General features: G+C 55.2%; 1 protein-coding gene across 2 annotated transcripts; it reads right to left on the bottom strand.

The window, feature by feature from the left end:
- Window positions 1–3,448: 3,448 nt before the first annotated feature.
- LOC110220133 (leukocyte immunoglobulin-like receptor subfamily B member 4A) lies at window positions 3,449–5,649 on the bottom strand. 2 transcript variants are annotated; one of them, XM_021004031.2, is made up of 5 exons: window positions 5,032–5,635; window positions 4,799–4,834; window positions 4,396–4,674; window positions 3,984–4,265; window positions 3,449–3,637 (listed from the first exon to the last, which is right to left on the bottom strand). In XM_021004031.2, the coding sequence occupies exons 1-5, from the start codon at window positions 5,219–5,221 to the stop codon at window positions 3,561–3,563; spliced, it is 864 nt and encodes a 287-aa protein (XP_020859690.1). In that variant the 5' UTR covers window positions 5,222–5,635; the 3' UTR covers window positions 3,449–3,560. The 2 variants fall into 2 exon arrangements, with proteins under 2 accessions (XP_020859690.1, XP_078002153.1); XM_078146027.1 differs by lacking the exon at window positions 4,799–4,834 and having other exon boundaries at window positions 5,032–5,649.
- Between the last annotated feature and the right edge of the window lie 12,407 nt (window positions 5,650–18,056).

Here is an 18,056-nt window from a genome sequence, read left to right as displayed (position 1 = left end):
GCTGGACCAGGGGAGGGCTTTTCACGGGTGGGGGAAATAGGCTGCAGGGACCCAAGAGGGGAAAGATTAGTGAGGAGGTGCATCTGCTTGGCATCAGCCCTGGCAAGGATGAGAGCCACCTCAGGGGGTGAGGACGGGGCGAGGCAAGACTGGAGAGAAGGGAGCTTGGTGCAGAACATGGTCTCCGGTCTCTTTCAGCCCCAGGCCCTTGCTCCCTTATCTGAATTACCCAAGACTGTGAAAGGACCCCACCCCTCACCCCCAGGTCATGGTATTATGGACTTTGAACATCTCTCCAAATTTTCCACTTAATGATCGGCCAGCTCTTCCTTGGTCATACCCTCGCCATCTGAGGTATTCTGAAACCCTACAGGCCATCGTGTCCACCTCATAGCCCATTCCCCTCGACTCCCCTCACCCAGCGTCCCAGTGAAGCCACCTGCTCCATCCACAGCAAACTCAATCTTCTCCTGTCCTTCACCTCCCGTCTTCTGGCTCTCACCACAACCCCGGCTTCCCATACCTCGGCCTGCCCTTTCCAGGACTCACCTGCACTCACTCCCTACCTCACCCCTGGTCCCCCTCACTGGCTGAGATGGAGGGGGCTGGACTGCCCTTGCTCCCCACAGCCACTTCCAGGCCCTCTCCCCTTTGAGGTTCACACAGTCCACGTCACAATTCGGTTCCGTGGTCTCCTGACTGCCAGGACACCCCCTACCTGCTTCTGCTTCTTTTCTCCACCAGCTCGGTAGCTGTCTGCTGCTCCCTCAGACAGCCTAACCTCCCCTGCTCCTCAGGGGTAAGGACAGGGAACAGAAGGAGTTTAGTGTGGAGCAGACATCCAGAGGAGACGCTGCTGCTTCTCCCCCTTCCCTCTCTTCAGTCCAGCTTCAGCCCTCATGGTAGAGAGAGAACAGAAAGTGCCCCTTCAGAGTGACCAGTGATCGCTCAGTGGCCTTTTCTCCCTGCTCCTTCTCCTCGGCCTCTCTGCAGCACTGGCCACTGCTGGCCACACTCTCTTCTCTCCAGGTGTTTGGCACATGCTTTGCTCCTCTGGTTCTCCTCCTTCCTCTCTGACCGCTCCTTCTCCACACCCTCAGGCTCTGTCCCCGGCCTCTTCTCTTCTCCCTCTGTCCTACCTCACTTGGGGATCTCCTTAGCTCCCACGATTCCATTCTGGGCTGACGATTCTCAAATCTACCTTTCCTGCCCCAATGCCTCTGAGTCTCCTATCTCAAATCTGATTGCCTTTCAGACATCCTGAACCAGATGTCCAGTAGACATCTGAAATTAATATGTCCAAAACTAAATTTATGGGGCAGCTAGGTGGCACAGCGGATAGAGCACTAACCCTGGAGTCAGGAGGCCCTGAGTTCAAATCTGGCCTCAAACACTTACTAGCTCTGTGACCCTGACTGCCTCAGAACCCCCTACCCCAAAACAGTAGTAAATTCATTATCTTTCCCCCTCTCCTCCCTTCCCTGTACCGTCAAGACAACCTAGTCACCATCCTGGACTGCCCCATCTCCCTCCCTCTCCCTCCTCCTCCCAACCCCGATGTGGTACCAAGGCCTCTTGACTTCACCTTTGTAGCCCCTTCCTCTCCCTGGACACTGCCCCCTCCCACCCGGAATAGTGCCATAGCTGCTGGGGGGCTGCCCCACTCCAGGCCCACCCCCTTCGGCACTTAATCCTTGCTCCAGGGACCCTGGCCTCCTCATCCTGCCCGGAGTAGATCCTCCCTTCTCTCTGGGAAGCTTTCCCCCTTCCTCTTGGCTTCTCTTCAGCTCCAGCTTGGACCCCAGATTCTACAGGAAGCCTTTCCCATTCCTTCTTCCTCCGCTTTGATGACTATTCCCGACTTACCTCGTGCACAACTTGTGCAGGTATCGTTTGCTTGCTGTTTCCCCGTTAGACTGGGAGCTTCTTGAGGCCAGGGACTGTACTTTGCCTCTTTTTGTATCTCCAGAACGTAGCACGGTGCAGGCCCATAGTAGGTGCTAAAAATGTTTCTTGACTGAATGATACAAGTGGGATGGGTACAAATGGGTGGATAATGGGGGGCCTGCCAGAGCCTGATGGGTGATGGGACTCCAAAGAACAGTGTCCAGCCAGAATGGCTCCCTAAGGGGCCAAGACGGGGAGGAGAGCCAAGTGTCACAGCCTGGGAAAGAACTAAGGGGTGCGGTCACGGAGGTCAGGGTGCAGATACACGGCGCTGGGGGACTGTGACCAGTAAAAGAAATTCCAGGCTGCATGGATGTGCAGGTGCAGCTTTTGGGGGTGGGATGGGATGACCATCTCTGCAGGTAGAGGTGAGGTCATAAGAAGGAGGGAGAGCCAAGCGAGACACTGAACCGCCAGAGGGTGGATGGGCGGGGAGTGACATGCAGGTTTGTCGAACCAGGCCACCTGGATTCTGGGTGGGTGGGAGGTATGGATTTCACGGCCCTCCCAGGAGAGCTCACTGACACATCAGTGTAAGAGGCAGAGCCCCAAAGGGCCAAAGGGGAGGGAGTCTTGGGGCAGCTAGATGATGCAGTAGATAGAGCTCCTGCCTTGGAGTCAAGAGGACCTGAATTCAATCTGGCCTCAGACACTTGACATTAGCTGTGCGACCCTGGGCAAGTCACTTAACCCTGACTGCTTCACCAAAAAGCAAAAAAAAAAAAAAAAGAGGAGGGAGTCTTATTCCAGCTCCCCCAGCCTGATCAGTGAGTTGGGGGAAAGGGTGGCCAGGGTGGCCATGTCATCAGGAGGGAGCCAGGGCTTGGGGAGAACCCAAAGATGGAAAGATAAAGGAAAAGGCTGAAGGAGAAAGCAGCTTTGTTACACAGGGAGCAGATTTGTAGGGGCACATTTTGGGGGGGGGTGGCATGGGGATGGGAGGCTTGGGCAATGGCAGCCCAGGCTTAGAATGGCTGGAATGAAAAGAATAGGAAGGGAAGAGGATGTGCTGACCAGAGAGGCCCAAGGCCACGTTGTAGGTGGCTGGAGAGCCAGCATTAGCGCTGTTCCTGGCCTGCCCCCAAGCAGGGGAGAGGCTGAGTCCGGAGACACACACACACACACACACACACACACACACACACCCCCATAACACAGGCATATATAGAAATACACACAGAGACATACAGACACACATATATACACATACACACATCCACGTATGTGGGGTCACAGGGTCTGAGAGCAGAGTGGGAGGGACGTCCCCAGGCATCAGGTCCGAAGCCCAGAGAGATCTGCTCCTTCAGGTGCCCAGGCTGCTGTAGGACAGTCTGGATGGTTGTGTGTGCATGTATCTGTGTGCATGTGTGTATGTATGTCTGTATATATGTCCGTGTCTCTAAATATGTATGTGTGCGCCTACGTCGCCCTCCTCTCTTCCCCTCCTCCCTCCCAGGGAAGCCCCTGCTCCCAGCACATCCCCAGGACAGAGAGGCAACACTCAACTTTGACCTGGTGGTTTATTGTGTGTGCTTGCACTGGAGGCTAGGACGACGGGGGCAGGCGAGGGATCTCGGGCCTCCTTCTCTGGATCCCTTTCAGCTGATCCACGCCTAGGACAGCAGAGTGCCCAGGGCCAGCGGGACCACAAGGAGGAGGCTGCCCGTGACGTGATCCTGGGATTGGAGGACTGTGGGACAGGGGCCATTACTGACTAGATCCCTTCTTCCTCAGAAGCCCTAGATCCTCCCCCCCCTTCCCGCCCCCGCAGCCTGTCTTCTCCAAACTCTTCCCGGGGACTGCCCCTTCCTCTCTTGGCCCTACGCTACCCTCCGCTCAGGCCCAGACCCCTAGACAAGCAGCCAGGCACGGTGCCAGCCTGTGTCGGGGGGAATGCCGGACTCCTTGCCTCTGCCTAGGAGCTCGATCTCTCGGGGCTTCGGACCCAGTGCCCAGGACGTCCCTCCCACTCTGCTCTCTGACTCTGAGAGCCCAGAGCCCCCCCCTCGGGGAAGAGAGGAGGGGGCAGGCCGCACCTGTGAGCTCCACGGGGTCGCTGGGCACGGACCACACCAGGGGCTCTTTGCTGGTGTAGCCCATGCAGAAGAAGGTGCCCGTGTACTTGCTGTCGATCCTGGAGAACCGGAGCTCCACGGCCGAGTTCTGGGCCGGCTGGTGCGTGGGCGGGACCAGCCCTCGGTCCTGGTACACGATCAGCCGGTCCAACTTGTGTTCCGACCGGCACTTAAATGACACGGACTGGCCCGAGGCCAGCTGGGTGTTGGTGCTGGCCGAGAGCAAGGGTTTGGGGAGCACGCCTGTGGGAGAAGGGGGCGTCAGAGGGAGGCCGGCGCATGGGGCAGCTGGGGGTCCATCCGGAGGAGGGGGGAGGAGGAGGACGGAGGCAGCAGGCCAGCACAGCGCCCCCCCCCTCCCCGGGGCCCTTACCCGACACGGCCAGGTTCACGCTCTCGCTGGACGGGGACATGCCGGCCCCGGCCTGGTAGCGGCAGCTGTAGGCGCCGGTCAGGGCTTGCTCCATCTTGGCGAAGGAGAAACGCGCCTCGTTCCAGACGGGCGGCTGGGTGCTCTCGGAGGCCTCGGCGCTCTCTTTCTTCAGGAAGAACAGCTTCGCCTCGGGGGGCCCCCGGCACCGTACAGACACCGGGAGGCCCACCGGGATCACCGAGCCGTTGTCGAAAATGATCTGGGGCTTGGGGAGCGTGTCTGGAAGGCAAGGGGAGCCCGCGGTTCCGGTGGACCCCGCCTCCCTGGCCCCGAGCCCGCCCCCCCACCCCAATCTGGGAGGGGCTGCCTAGCGGGCATGGGGTGGGGGAGCCCCAGTACTCACTGTTCGCTGCCTTGTTCTCCTGGCCCAGGGACAGCCCTGCCAAAGAGGTCCTGGTGAGAGGCCGCCCCCCCACTGTCCCCCAAACCCGGCTCCCCCGGGACGGACCAGCGCCCTATTTTACAGAGGTGAAGACTGGGTCTGGGAGAGACGAGGAGGGCCGTGGGCCTCAGTCTGCACACCCGCACCGCGGGGCAACGCGTCCCGGGGGGGCCCACGGCAGGGGCCAGACTCACCGAGGAAGAGCAGGGCGGCCAGCCAGGGACCCATGATGGCGAGCGGAGCCGGCGGGGAGCACGTGGGAGCCACAGCGGCCCGCGGGCAGAGGTGCGGAGCGGCGGCAGCCCTGCCATTGGCCCTGCCTTCCCCACGTGACCCCGCCGGGGCCACGCTGGGGGGAGGGGCGAGAGGAGGCGGGGAGGGCATGGCGTCTGGGTCCCGAGGCGGACGCGGATGGGCTCATGAGCTTTTCCTACAGGCGGGCTTAGAGAGAAGGGGGTCGGGGCGGAGCAGCCCCCCACTCATTCCGCATGGCCGAAGCACCTACTGTGTGCCCGGGGGCGCTAAGCTCCAGAGCGCCCCCAGACTGGCCCCGAGGGCCGCGGGCGACTTCCGGTGGGAAATTCCCCGGGGATGGGCTGCCCCCCCCCACCAGCAGAGCGCGGTCCGGGGTCACAGGCGGCTGGGCCAGGCTGCCCCCACCCCGGGACGCTGGAGGCTGAGAGGAGGGGCGAGGCGCCCGCCAGGGGGGGGCGGAAGACTCCCACAGCTAGCCTCAGACAGCGACTCCGCACCCCACGGGGTCCGTAGAACCGCAGACAAGAAGGGGGAGAAAGTCTGGCCCAGGGGTCACCGGGAGGGGGAGGGGGGCCCAGGCCCCCAACAGAGGCACGTCCATCACTGTGTATGGGGGGCCCAGACTGCGGCGATGTCGTCCTGCTGACGTCACCGAGAGGAGGGGGGAGGGGAAGGGGGACTCAGGCACCCTACAGCGTCACGTCCATCACTATGTGTATGGAGGCTCCCTACGGTTTAACGTCCACTTGTGGGGCGTCACACACTTGACAATATCAGACCCTGGTGATGGAGGACTCAGACACCCACAATTTCACGGGCAAGGCGCTAAGACATCCTGGTTATACCCAACACCCCACGTCGCCCCCTGGTGGCCATACCCCGCAGTGACTGGCATTAAACTTACCACCTCTCCCCCTCCCCCCGGGGGCTCAGGCACGTGCTCCTTCCTCACACAGCCGCTCAGGACTGTGGTCCCTGCCCCCATGCCCTGTTCCCTTGGGAAGCTCTTGAGCGGGGGGAGGACACAGGGCCTTCTGCGGGGGGAAGGCAAGGGGGTCCCTAGGGAGGCAGGAGTATAGCAGTAGTAGGGTCAGAAGAGTGGGGGGGCCCCTCTCACTGTGACTTCTGTGCCAGGGTGAGCAAGTCTGTGCCCCTGCCTGGGCTCTGAAGGTGGCCGGGCCTCCACCTGCCCCCCAGGATAGAGAGAGGAGGACAGGGGTAATGGGGCAGGGAGCTGAACCCCACTGCAGTACCCCCCAAGCTCAGGCAGGCAGTGCCCCTTGTCCCCCCAGAGGCAGCTGGTGGTCAGTGCACAAAGGGCCTGAGCCTGAGTTTTAATGTGGCTTTATAGGGATATTTCCTAGCTTCATGACCCTGGGCAAGGCAACTTCTGCTTAACTCAGTTTCCTCAACTGTACAATGGAGGTGACAGCAACACCAGGATGCTATGAGATCCCATTTTCAGGTGCCTAGCCCCACTAGCCTGGCACATAGTTGGCACTTAATGAAAGCTCATTGCTTCTTCCCTCCCCACCCTAGGCCAGAGGAGGGCTGGAGGTGGTCATTAAGAAAGGAAGGAGGGGCAGCTAGGTGGTGCAGTGGTTAGAGCACCAGCCCTGAAGTCAGGAGGACTGGAGTTCAAATCCGGCCTCAGACCAAACAGTTGACACTTACTAGCTATGTGACCCTGGGCAAGTCACTTAACCCTGTTGCCTAACCAAAAGAAAGGAAGGACCTGGTCATCCAGAGCCCTCCTTCCCTTCCAGGGATCCTTCCTAAACTGTCCATCTCTGCTTCCCCTAGGCCCATAGTTCCTGAGGGGAAGCCTGGGACATTCTGGTGCCAAGGCCTTGTGTGAGCTTACCCATACTGCCCAGAGAAAGCCCCAGAATGTGCCCTGGCCGGGGAGTCAGGTCCAGATGTCCATAGCAAGTGTGAGTGCTGACTCTGTCGGACCTCAGCGCTGCTGCTACCAAGGCCAGGGTGCCTGATGTGACCCTAGGCAACCCCTGCCCCTGGGAAGCCAGTGGGGCCGCAGGGACCAGCTCTGCCCTCCATTGGGTGCGGGTGGGAGATGGTCTCAGCTTGGAACGGGATGGGGCTGGTCTCTTACATTATTGGTGTCCAAGGAGAAGAGGCCGAATGGTCTCAGGGCTGGGTCTCCTCCTTCCTGAGGGTCTTCTTTCTCTCTCAGGACTGTAGTCCCCAATCCTCCCTCTTGGCCATGCCCAGCCCCCGGTAACCTCCGGGAGAAGGTCGTCTTCCACTGTGTTGTATGTGTGCTCTCTGTCCCAGAAGGGAGAAGACAGAGCTCTGGAGTGAAGGAGAGCCAGACCGCCTTCCTCATCCCAGCAGCCCCCCAGGTCACCAGGGATCTTACCAATGCTACAGACATGACAGCCAGTGCCCCTTGGAATGGTGGTTGGCTCTCCGAATCCAAGGTGGAGAAGCCCAGCCAGCCCCTAGTCTTCTGGCCCTGTGCTCCCAGAGCCCACAGGATCCGGAAGGCTGGGAATGAAAATGTGAAGACACCCGGGGAGGGCATTCTGGTCTGATCTTCATGGGCTGGGAGCTGGACGTTAGGATGGGCCACTGTGGAGGCCTTGGTGCTGAGGAATGGATCCATTTTTCTGTGCAGGGATGGCTGCCTGAGCGAGATGGTGCCCCAAGCTCCTGAGGGCCAGGGATTGTGAAGTGCTGGGCCTCAGCATCTGCCAGGATCATTGAAGGGTGAAGACACCCGCCTCAGTATCTGGAAGATCAGAGTTCAAATCTGCCTTAGACACTGCCTAGCTTTGGGATCCTGGGAAAGTCGTTTAAGCTCTGGATGTCTGATTCTTTGTGTGAATTAAAATTATTTAATTAATACATCTGTCTTGGACAGATTTGTACTGCATTTTTCTTTTTTTGGGGGGGGCTAGGCAATGGGGTTAAGTGACTTGCCCAGGGTAACACACCTAGTAAGTGTCAAATGTCTGAGGCTGTATTTGAACTCAGGTCCTCCTGACTCCAGGGTGAGTACTCTATCCACTGCACCACCCAACTGCCCCTGTACTGAATTTTAATTCTGTATCGGGGTGCCTTAATTTCCTCTTTTGTAAAATCAGAAGGTTGGACTTGATACCTTCCAGCCCTAAATCAATATGCTAGGAAGCAGGGGGCAGAGTGCTTGGCCTAGAGTCCAAAGACTTGAGTTCAAATCTAGCCTAAGATACCTAGAAGCTGTGTGATCTTGGGTAAGTTACTTAACCTCTGCCTGCCTCAGTTTCTTCAACTGTAAAACAAACAGTATCTGCCTCCCAGGGTTGCTGTGAGGATAGCATAATACTTGCAAAGCACTTTGCAAGCCTTAAAGTGCCATATAAATGCTAGCCCTTACTGCTGTTACTGCTATGATTATGCCACAGGAACGTGGAATGCCAGAGTTAATTACCAGGAGAGAGAGTCAGAGGGAAGGACGCTGACCTTCTGGGAAGGAGGCAGTGTGCCCCTGCAGTGCCTGAGGGGGTCTCCATCCTCCGCATGCCAGCCACGGCTGGCCACCAGCTTCCTCTTGTGCTAACACTCAACCCTGGTGTGGCTCCTTAGTCTGCTTGCCCCAGCCGTCCGGCCTGCCCATCTCGTGGTGGAAGGATCGTGGAGGTGCCCACTAACTGCTCATGGGACCACAACCTGCCACAGGAAGCCAGGGGCCTGGGTCTGCTGGGCCATGCAGACCCCTTCCAGCTCCCACAGGACTTAGAGGCAGGGGCAGATAGAGGGCAATGAAGTGTTTGGAGAATGTGCCATCCGAGAGGGTGGGTGCCTGTTTCAAGGACATCCCAGGGTGAACCCGGGGAAACATTCAGGGCCTTGGTGGGGGAGATGGGAGTGGTGGCCCTTAGCAACACAACCAGGATTCTGGGTGGGTGAGTCAGTGGGACCGCCAGGCTTTGGGGGAGAAGAAACCTGCAGGGTAGAGGTCTGTCTCTTCTGCCGTGGCCAAGGAAGCAGATGCCCTCCTGTCCCATTCTTTTTCCTTGGTTTAAAAACCTCCTCTTCCAGCCAGAGGCCCCCAGGTCCCCCCCCCCCAGCTTTGGGAACTGGCCTTCCTGTCTCACTGTCCCCCAAAGAGCTGTCACAGCATCATTACACCTTGCAAAGCTCTCAACGGGGAGTCCAGAAGATGTGGCTCCCAGGCCTGTACCAGACACTTACCTCAGTTCTCTTGTCTGAAAAAGTGACCGCACAGCCAAGGCTGTGGGAGATGCCTCTGGACCCTGGGTGGTGGGGAAAGCCGGCAACTGGAGTGGAGATGTCAGCAGTCAAGCGAATTCCCAGAGGGGAGCTAGTCCCCCTGCACGCTGCCTCTGTCAGTCCCAGGGGGCTCACTTCTGCACCTGGGACGCACTCGGTGCTTCCTAAATGCTTCTTGGCTGCTGGCTGACTGGGTTCCTCGGTCGGAGAAGGGGACAGCTGAAAGAAGCCAGAGGCCGGCAGGCAGGGTGGGGAGGTCCCTGTGAGGAGCAGGGCAAGGGGCTGCAGATGCATGCGTCTCCAGGGATGTGGTGGTTGGGGGCTTGCTCTGTGGGACCCTGGTGGGAGGGAGGGAAGCAGAGGATTCCGGGCAGCAGTTACAGGGGCTGCTTCCGGCTCCGTAGCATTCAGCTCAAAAGAGCCTGGCTTCGGGGCAGGGTCTTCTCAGGATTTCAAGGTGCTGACAGTGCGTCTGAGCTCCCCATCCCGGGAGATCTTTCAGGTGTCCACCTGTGTGGTGTGCTCTGAAGGGCATTTGTGTCCTCCCCTGGACAGAAGGGACCCCAGGAAAGCTGGGGTGCCCTCCAACCCCGGGGATCCTTTGGTTTCCATTTTGGCCCGGCCCCCATCTGGGGGAGGGGACAGGGCTGCTGACCCTGGCCACAGCCCCTGTGCTTTATTCTCTTCTTCCCCCGGCGCTGGTTGGCCTCTCCCTCCCTCAAGCCTCCGCACTTCCCTGCCAACCCCCCTGTCAGTCCATGGCTGATGGCATCATCTCTCTTTCCTCCTTTCATGCATTCATTCCGAAAACATGTGTCACACTTGTGCTTCGGGCAGCACACTCTGCTGAAGCCCAGGAGCATCAATATTGAGGGGACGTGGAGTTCTAAGGAATCATGGGACGCGCCTCCCCTCCCATGTCAAGAGTTGGAAAGGAACAAGCAGCGATCCTGATCTTCCCATTCTACAGAGGAGCAAACTGAGGCCCATAACAGCAAACAGAGGGTTAGGAGCCAGGGCTGTGGACCTGTGAATTCTGTTGCAGAGAGAGGTCCAGGGTAGGTTGGGGACTTGAGGGGCAGCAGCCCCAATCCTTTTCTTGTCTTTGCTCACTCATAGGAGGCAGGGAAGACTCTCATTTTTCCCTACCCAAGCTGGGTTCAGAGTCTGAGGCTGGTGAGGCTGAGAACCAGGGTGGGGGCGGGGAGAGTGGGGCTGAAAGTCCCCAGGTCCCCTTGGAGGTCTGGAGTTCTATGCTGGGATGACTGAAGGGGCAGGAGGCAGGAACAGGGCTGGGCACGGCTGGATCCTGGAGCAGAAGGGTGGGCCCCTTTCCCCTCCTCGGGTGGGCTTGTCTTTCTAAGACTCCAGGGATTCCCCTGGCTGTGGCCTCCTCTCTGTGGTCCTGGCTGTCCGGGACTCATTGTCCTGGTGTCTCTGATGGCCTGATCTTGGCCTTGCTAGCAGGCTGCCGAGAAGGACCGCTGGTGCCAGGCCCTCACCCTGACAGGTGCAGACAGCACCGAAAATAAAGAACTTTGTGGCTCATTGTGGAGTGTGATCTCTGTGTGGGGGGCAGTCAGACTCAGCGGTAGCCTATGCAAGGGGCGGGGAGGGAGTTATCGGGCAATAAGGAAGGGCATTTGGAGGATGTGGGCCCTGGGAGACTGTCTGGTCAGAGGAGCCCAGGGAACCTCCCAGAGAGAGTGGGTGTTTGGAATAGGGGGCTAGAGGGGGAGGTGGGAGTGCATGGTTGGATTGAAGGAGACCAGCAGGGATCAATGCCTGCCAGGAATGGCTTCAGGCCAGCCAGACCCCCATTAATGTCTACTGGGGGGAGGAGGGGACGGCCAGAGATCCTCCAGTAAAGACCCTGAAGGAGTCCAGGGACCCTCTAATCCATCCCTTTCCATGGAAGATACTGAGCAACTGTGACATTGCCCCACAGCACCCCCCCCCATGGACAGACATAACAGTAGTGATGGGAGACCTTTCCCATCGAGGGAGGCTGGGCCGGGCAACCCTCCCCCTCCCCTCTCCCCAGCCCCCCACCTGAGTCCTCCCTTTGGAGACTGATGCTCAGGACCATGGCTCTCCCTTCCTGCCCATTGTCCTCTGCCTTTGTGAGTCCTGGGGCTGGAGGGGTTGGGGAGAAGGATATGAAGGGGAGAGCTGAGGGGACAGGGAAGGTTTGGGGGTCCCTGGGCAGTTCATGTGGAGGTTTAAAGCTCTGAGGGCAGACCCAAGAGACCCCCCTTCTGTTAATCAAGGCAAAGGAGGGAGCCAGAGTTGGGGGAATGGGGGGGCTAGAGCTGGGGGAAGGGAGTTAACTCTCAAGCAGCTTCTCCTACAGGCCTGTGTCCAGGCCTAACATTCAGGGCACAGGAGTGGCAGTTCTGGCAGCCCTCCCCTCAAAGCAGCAACTTTCCATTGGAAATGAGAGCCAGGGGGCCAGTGCTCCCATCTGATTATCCTCTGCAAGCCCCCCCTCTGGATCATAGCAGGTATCAGCCCCTTCCAGGAGCCCCTCCCCTAACCATCCAACCAGATCGTGCACAGCTCCATCACCTCTTCAAGGAGGCCTGTGGTTATCCTGGGCCAGGGTGCTCTAGAGGCCAGTCACTACTGCCTGAAGAAAGAGGGGGTCATGGTATATAAGGATGTTCTGCCACACTGGCTTCATCTGCTGCCTCTATGGGAAGCAGTGACCCCCTGGAGAGGGTGGTGACAGGTGAGGAGATATCCCCAGCCCCAGGCTCTGAGCACCCTCGGCCGGGCTGGAGGGCAGCCGGCCTAGCAGACCTATCTGACCAGCAACTCCCTGCTTCTGCCTGGCTTCAGTTCCAGGCTCCCCATTTTTGGGGGAGTCCTCTTCCTCCTCCTCCTCCTCCTCCTCCTCCTCCTTCATTCAGCTCCTCATCAAACTGGCTCCCAGCCCTTGAGAAAGGCAGTCCCAGCCTGGGACCTCAGAGGAGTCCAGGCCTTGAAGCTCTGCCATGGGTGACAGACGTAGGGCTGGGGGATCTCAAGATGAGCTCCCTGGATGAGATGGGGAGGTCTACCAGTTCACACCAGAGGAGGCGGTGGTGGTAGGGGGTGTGTAGGAGCTGACTGGCATTCAACTCCAGGCCCTCTCCCTTCCTCTAGAGGTGTACTCCAGACCTTCCCTCTTTAGAGAAGAAGGAGGTGACCATCTTCTTTCAGCCCCAGAACAAGCTGGCTCAGGCCAGCTTCCCCATCCCTGCAGGGATGGGTGCTGATGTGGGATCTCCTGGAGTTTTTCTCCTTTCCTGGGGTCAGACCCCAGTGCCTTCCATTTTATCCCAGTGCCCTGGGCCTCCTGGACTGACTTATGGAGGCCAAGAGACCAAGTGGTACTCAAGAGCTCCCCTCAAGGCTAGAGAGAGGGGGAAGGGCTGGTTCCCTCAGAATTAGCATAGCTTTGGGACCCAGGGGGACAATGAGCAGGAGGGAAAGGTAGGGCTAAGCCAGAAGAGATGGAGAGAAGGGAGAGGCAGCTTCAGCCCCTTCCCTTCTCCTTTCCCACTTCTGAGGAGGGTCTGGACTTTTGGTCTGAGTGCCTAGAACCTCTCAGCTCAAGGGCTAGCTTGGGGGGGGGGTTCTGCATTGGGAGCTCTGGGGAGTGCTTGGCAGTTCCTGCCTCTTTTCCTCCAGAACCCCTCTTTGGGAACTACACCCTGGCCACACTGAGCATCATTGCCCTGGGCGCCCTGTTGGCCCATGCCAGCATTGATTGGGAGGGTGCTGAGGTCTTGCCAAAAATACCCTTGGGACTCTCGTAGGCACACATGGAACTGAAAAGAAAAAGGCCATTTTGACTGAGTGTGCGGCCTCTGTATCAGGATGGGAGGCACCATCTGTGTGGGGGGACAGAAGACACTCCAGGAGTCAGAGATGCTTCTTGGAGGAGGTGGGGGGAAGAAAGGAAGGGAGAAACAAACAGGCACCAACATCTGTCTGTCCCAGATGTGGGGCCAAAAGTTCCCAAGAATACGTCTGCTGAGACAGTGGTAAATGACCTTAATGAGGAAAGAACGGCAAGGGGAGCCCACGAAGAGACGCATGTGGCTGCACCGGGAGCTCTCTGAGGAAATCTGCTTTTCAAAGCACTTGGAATGCCTGCAGCTAGCAGCGAGCAGAGAGAAGGGTGGTGGCACAGCTGAAAAAGACTGTCTTTGAAGGCAGAGACCTAGGTTTCCAGATTTACTCTCTGTGTGACCTCTGGCAAATATTTCCTCTCCCTGGGCCCAAGTTTCTTTACTTATCAAGTGAAGGATCCAACTCAATGGCCTTCAAAGGGCCCTTCCAGGCCTGATAGTATGCAGTGGTTCTTCCCTTCCCTTCCCTTCCCTTCCCTTCCCTTCCCTTCCTTCCCTTCCCTTCCCTTCCCTTCCCTTCCCTTCCCTTCCCTTCCCTTCCCTTCCCTTCCCTTCCCTTCCCTTCCCTTCCCTTTCTTTCTTCTTTTTCTTATCTTTTCCTCTTTTTTCCTCTTATTTTCCTTTATTTCCTCTTGTTTCTCTTATCTTTCTTAAAGTAGAACCGAGATAAACCTTGGTGGACCTTCATGATTCTGGCTCCTAGACTTTTTCAGGAGATTGGGATGATTTGGGGCTGGGAGCTGGGCAGGTGCCGCTCTTTGCTTGGGAAGATGGTCTCCCTGCTTCTCATACAAGAGAGGGGACTAAGGGATTTTAATTCCAAGGGCAAGAGGGGAAGGGACTATGTATGTGAGGAAATGGGCAGGTGTTTGTGTGTGTTTGTGTGTGTGAAAAATAGCTTCTTATTTGGCCCTGCAGGGCCTAGCTGAGCCCACCTCTAGGCTTCTGTTTGGGACAGAGAAGATGGGGTCTGGGGAGCATTAGGGAGCCTCAAAGAGCCCCCTGAACAAGTCAGCTCTCTGTGCCTGAGGTGATGAGGTAGGCCCAAGAAGGGCCTTGCTTGGCCAAAACTTAGGGGAGCAGAGTTCAGGCACTAGGAGCATCCTGCTGATGGGGGTGCAGGGAGGTAGTGCTCAGCGGGGCACAGGAGCTCACTCTGCTGCTCAGGACAAGCATATATTGGGGCACAGAAGGGCAACAGAACACCCTTTGAAGTGCTCAGACCCTGACATAAGAATGCAGTTAGGTGCCAGCAGGGGAGATGCTGATGCCCTGGCACAGGGTGGGAGGTGGGGGGGGGATGCTATATCTTGTAGAAAGGTACATCACTTGCCCCTAGCTGAGTAGGTAGTGGTAGACCCTCACAGCAGAGGCCAACAGATTGGGCAGCAGCAGGAAACAGAGGAGCAGCCAGTGGCATGGGCCAAATTGCTTGGTGCTCAGTGGCAGTTGTAGTAGGGAACACAGTGGATCTGGTAGGGGCAGGAGCAAAGGCAGACAGATCCTTTGTTTAATCTGGAACTGATCAGGTCACACTGGATTGCTTCCAATATGGCGCCCAGTGATTGTTGGACAAGGGGGCAAGAGATTCTGGAAGAGAAGCATGTAGATTGGAACTGGTTCACCAAGAAAGTGAGATTGGGAAGAGAGGAGAGTGTAGCCAGTGTAAGGGCGATGGCCTGTGAAAGTACTGAGGGACAGAGAGAATGGAAGTCACTGGAAGGATAAAGACAAGGGTTAAGGGCCTTAGAGGAAAGAAGAAATGATAAAAGATTATAGTCAAGGAAAGGAATTGTAGTGTTCAGGAACATATAAGATGGAATCCAAAGTCACAGGGCTGCACTTGAGGACCTAGACGGCCATATGTGGCCTCGAGGGTCTTGGGTTTCTCATCCCTGCTCTAGGCAACATGATCAATAAGAAGAGAATGTCAGAAGAGAAATTGAATATCTTAATAACATTAAAGGTAAATAGTTTGAATTTCCTCATTACATGAAGAATAGTATGTCTCAGTCAAAAGAAAACATCCTTATTTTACCCATAGGAAACATATTTAATATAAACACACACACACATATATATATATATATATATATATATGTACACATGTATACATATATATGTATATTATATATATACATATATATGTCTTGACCAAACTTGACATGGCTAGTTTTCTCTCCCTGTTGTGAATCCTCTGATGTTGAATAAGGTTTGTATTGCATCTATCACATTTCTAGGCCTTCTCTACAAGATGAGTACTGTGAGATTTAATTAGGTTTGACCTACTATGGAAGGCTTTTCCACATTCGTTAGACTGAGGAGGCCTCTCTCCAGCTTGAATCAGTTGATACTGAGTAAAGCATGAGGAGTCATTGGCTGGAGTTGTCTTCCACATTCGTCATGTGTATATGGCTTCTATCTGGTATGAAACGCGTGGGCTATATACGATCTAAGCCTGGAATGAAGGCCTTCTGACATTCATTACATTGATAAGGCTGCTCCCCAGGTTGAAGCTCTTATACAGAATAAGCCTTGAGTTCTGTGGGCTTGGCTTTCCATTGATGAAACTGCTCTCCAGTATGAATTCTCTGATGTTTAATTAGTTTTGACCTGCCAGAGAAGGCTTTTGCACATTTAGTTCATTCTCTCCAGAATTATTCAGCTGTTGTTGAAAAAAAAGTATAAAGAATTATTGAATTCTGTCCCACAGTCACTACAGTTATAAGACTTTTCTCTGACATGAACTATCTGACTTTCTCACACTCATTAATATCATAAAACTTTTCTCCAGGGTGAGTCCTGGCCAATATCCGGTATGATCTGAGTCCTGAGTGAAGGCTTCCCCACATTCATTGCCTTTCTAAGGCTTTCTTCCAATATGAATTGGCTGGTGTTGAAGATGGGTTGATTTCATAGTGAATGAGTTCCTGCCTTCTTTACACTTACAAGGTTTCTCTCCAGGGTGAATCCTCTGATATGGAATAAGCTTTGAGTTGTCAATGTGTGTTTTTCTGCATTCATTACTGTTTCAAAACTTTCCCCCAATGTGGATCTTCTGATGTTTGGTAAAGCATGAGCACTGACTGAAGCCTTTCCCACATCCTTTTGTAGAATTTCTCTCCAAGATGAATGTTTTGGTGCTTAACAAAGATTGTGCCTCTCCAGAAGCCTGTCTGATGTTTGCTACATTGATCACTTTTCTCTTCACTATGAATCTTCAGAGATTTAATTATAAGGATGAACTTCTGTCAAAAGAGACTGAGGAGAGGTTGGACGGGTAGAAGAGAGTAGTGTCATGAAAACCCAGAGAGAAGTGGGTGATGAGAAGAAGCCCTTATTACTATCTGCCAGGCACAGTGCACAGAAAACCAATGTTTTCTATTTGATTCTCACTGCAACCCTGCAAGGCAGGTGCTATTATTTCCTCAATCTTACGGTTGAAGAAACTGTGGCAAACAGGAGAAATAAAATCCTGTGTGAGGCAGGATTTGAACTGTCTAATGGGATGGAGAAGGGCCCAGAGACCCTACCATGCCATGCCCAGTGGGGTGGGGTAGGCACTCAGACACCCTCCAATAGCGTGTCCAGTGAGGTGAAGGGTCAGACACCCTACACTGACTAGCTGTGTCACCCTGGGCAAGTCACTTAACCCTGTTTGCAGATGAGTTTCCTCATCTGTAAAATGAGCTGGAGAAGGAAATTGGGAACCTGGAGGGGTATCTTTGCCAAGAAAAGCCCAAATGAGGTCACAAGGAGTCCGACATGACTGAACAACACTTTATAGCAGCTCTTTGTGTGGCGGCAAAGAATTGGAAACTGAGGACATGTCCATCAAATGGGGAATGGCTGAGCAAGTTACGGCAGATGATTGGGATGGGATATTACCGATGTTGTTTGTCCTTCGTTCACAAAGAGGACCATGGTATCAGGGAGGGGTGCTGCGACAGGCAAGAGAATTGGATTTCAGTGAGGCACCGCTGTGCAAAGTCACCAGCCTCACTTTCTCCTCCAGAGCTGCCTGGGGCCAGTGGCCAGAGACAGATCAGGAAGACTGGAGATGGCTGTAAGAAGTGATGAAGGGGATTGTTTCAGAAAAACCCAGGAAGATTTGTGTGACTTGTTACAGAGTGAAGTGAGCAGAAGCAGAACAGTTTATGCACATTTACACAATTTATTATGACAACATATAAAGTATATATATAAAGTATAAAGACTTTAAAAGACTTGGGAATTCTGATCAACGTCATGGCCAACCACAGCTCTGGAGAACTCGCGATGAAACATGCTGCCCATCTCCAGAGGATGGACCTACGAACATATGGATTGAAATGTGAATTTAGTTTTGGACGTGGCTAATGTAGCAGTTTGCTCTGCTTGGCTCAACAGAGTCTTTCTTGCTTTCTCATGGGTCAGTGAGGGGGAGGAAGGAGGGAGAGAATTTGGAACTGAAAATAAAATAAAATCAAAATAAAAAAAGATAACGAGTTCTGTTTCAGACATGTTCAATTTGAGGTGCCTGAGTCATTTGGACACCCTCAACTGACAGATATGATCTCCTTTCTCAAGGTTGCCAAAGACAGGTTGATCCTTCAGTCAGTAGCTAGCCCTATAATTCCATCAAGTTAATTAAATCGCTTGTTTAGTGGCTCATCTGAGTCTGAAGGGATTGAAATCTCACTAATGTATAGAATGAGCCCCTCCCAGGTTTTAGTTAACTTCTCCGGATGTGGACTACTCCAGGTTTCCTGCCCTTCACCAGCTGTCACTGTAAGCACTCAGAAGCTGAAAGGGCCAGCCTTACTTAACACCTCATCCCCTGTCCTCTC

Source organism: Phascolarctos cinereus, unplaced genomic scaffold (assembly GCF_003287225.1).
Source record: "Phascolarctos cinereus isolate Bilbo 61053 unplaced genomic scaffold, phaCin_HiC Scaffold_726;HRSCAF=1367, whole genome shotgun sequence".
In the NCBI taxonomy this organism is placed as follows: Eukaryota; Metazoa; Chordata; class Mammalia; order Diprotodontia; family Phascolarctidae; genus Phascolarctos; species Phascolarctos cinereus.
This window is presented reverse-complemented; position numbering and strand designations above follow the sequence as displayed.

Coding starts and splice junctions, on each gene's coding strand:
- LOC110220133 (XM_021004031.2), bottom strand. CDS start 5,221: ATGCCCTCCCCGCCTCCTCTCGCCCCTCCCCCCAGCGTGGCCCCGGCG. Junction 4,835..5,031: donor GGCCGCCCTGCTCTTCCTCG/GTGAGTCTGGCC, acceptor CCTCTTTGGCAG/GGCTGTCCCTGGGCCAGGAG. Junction 4,266..4,395: donor CGTGAACCTGGCCGTGTCGG/GTAAGGGCCCCG, acceptor CTTCTCCCACAG/GCGTGCTCCCCAAACCCTTG.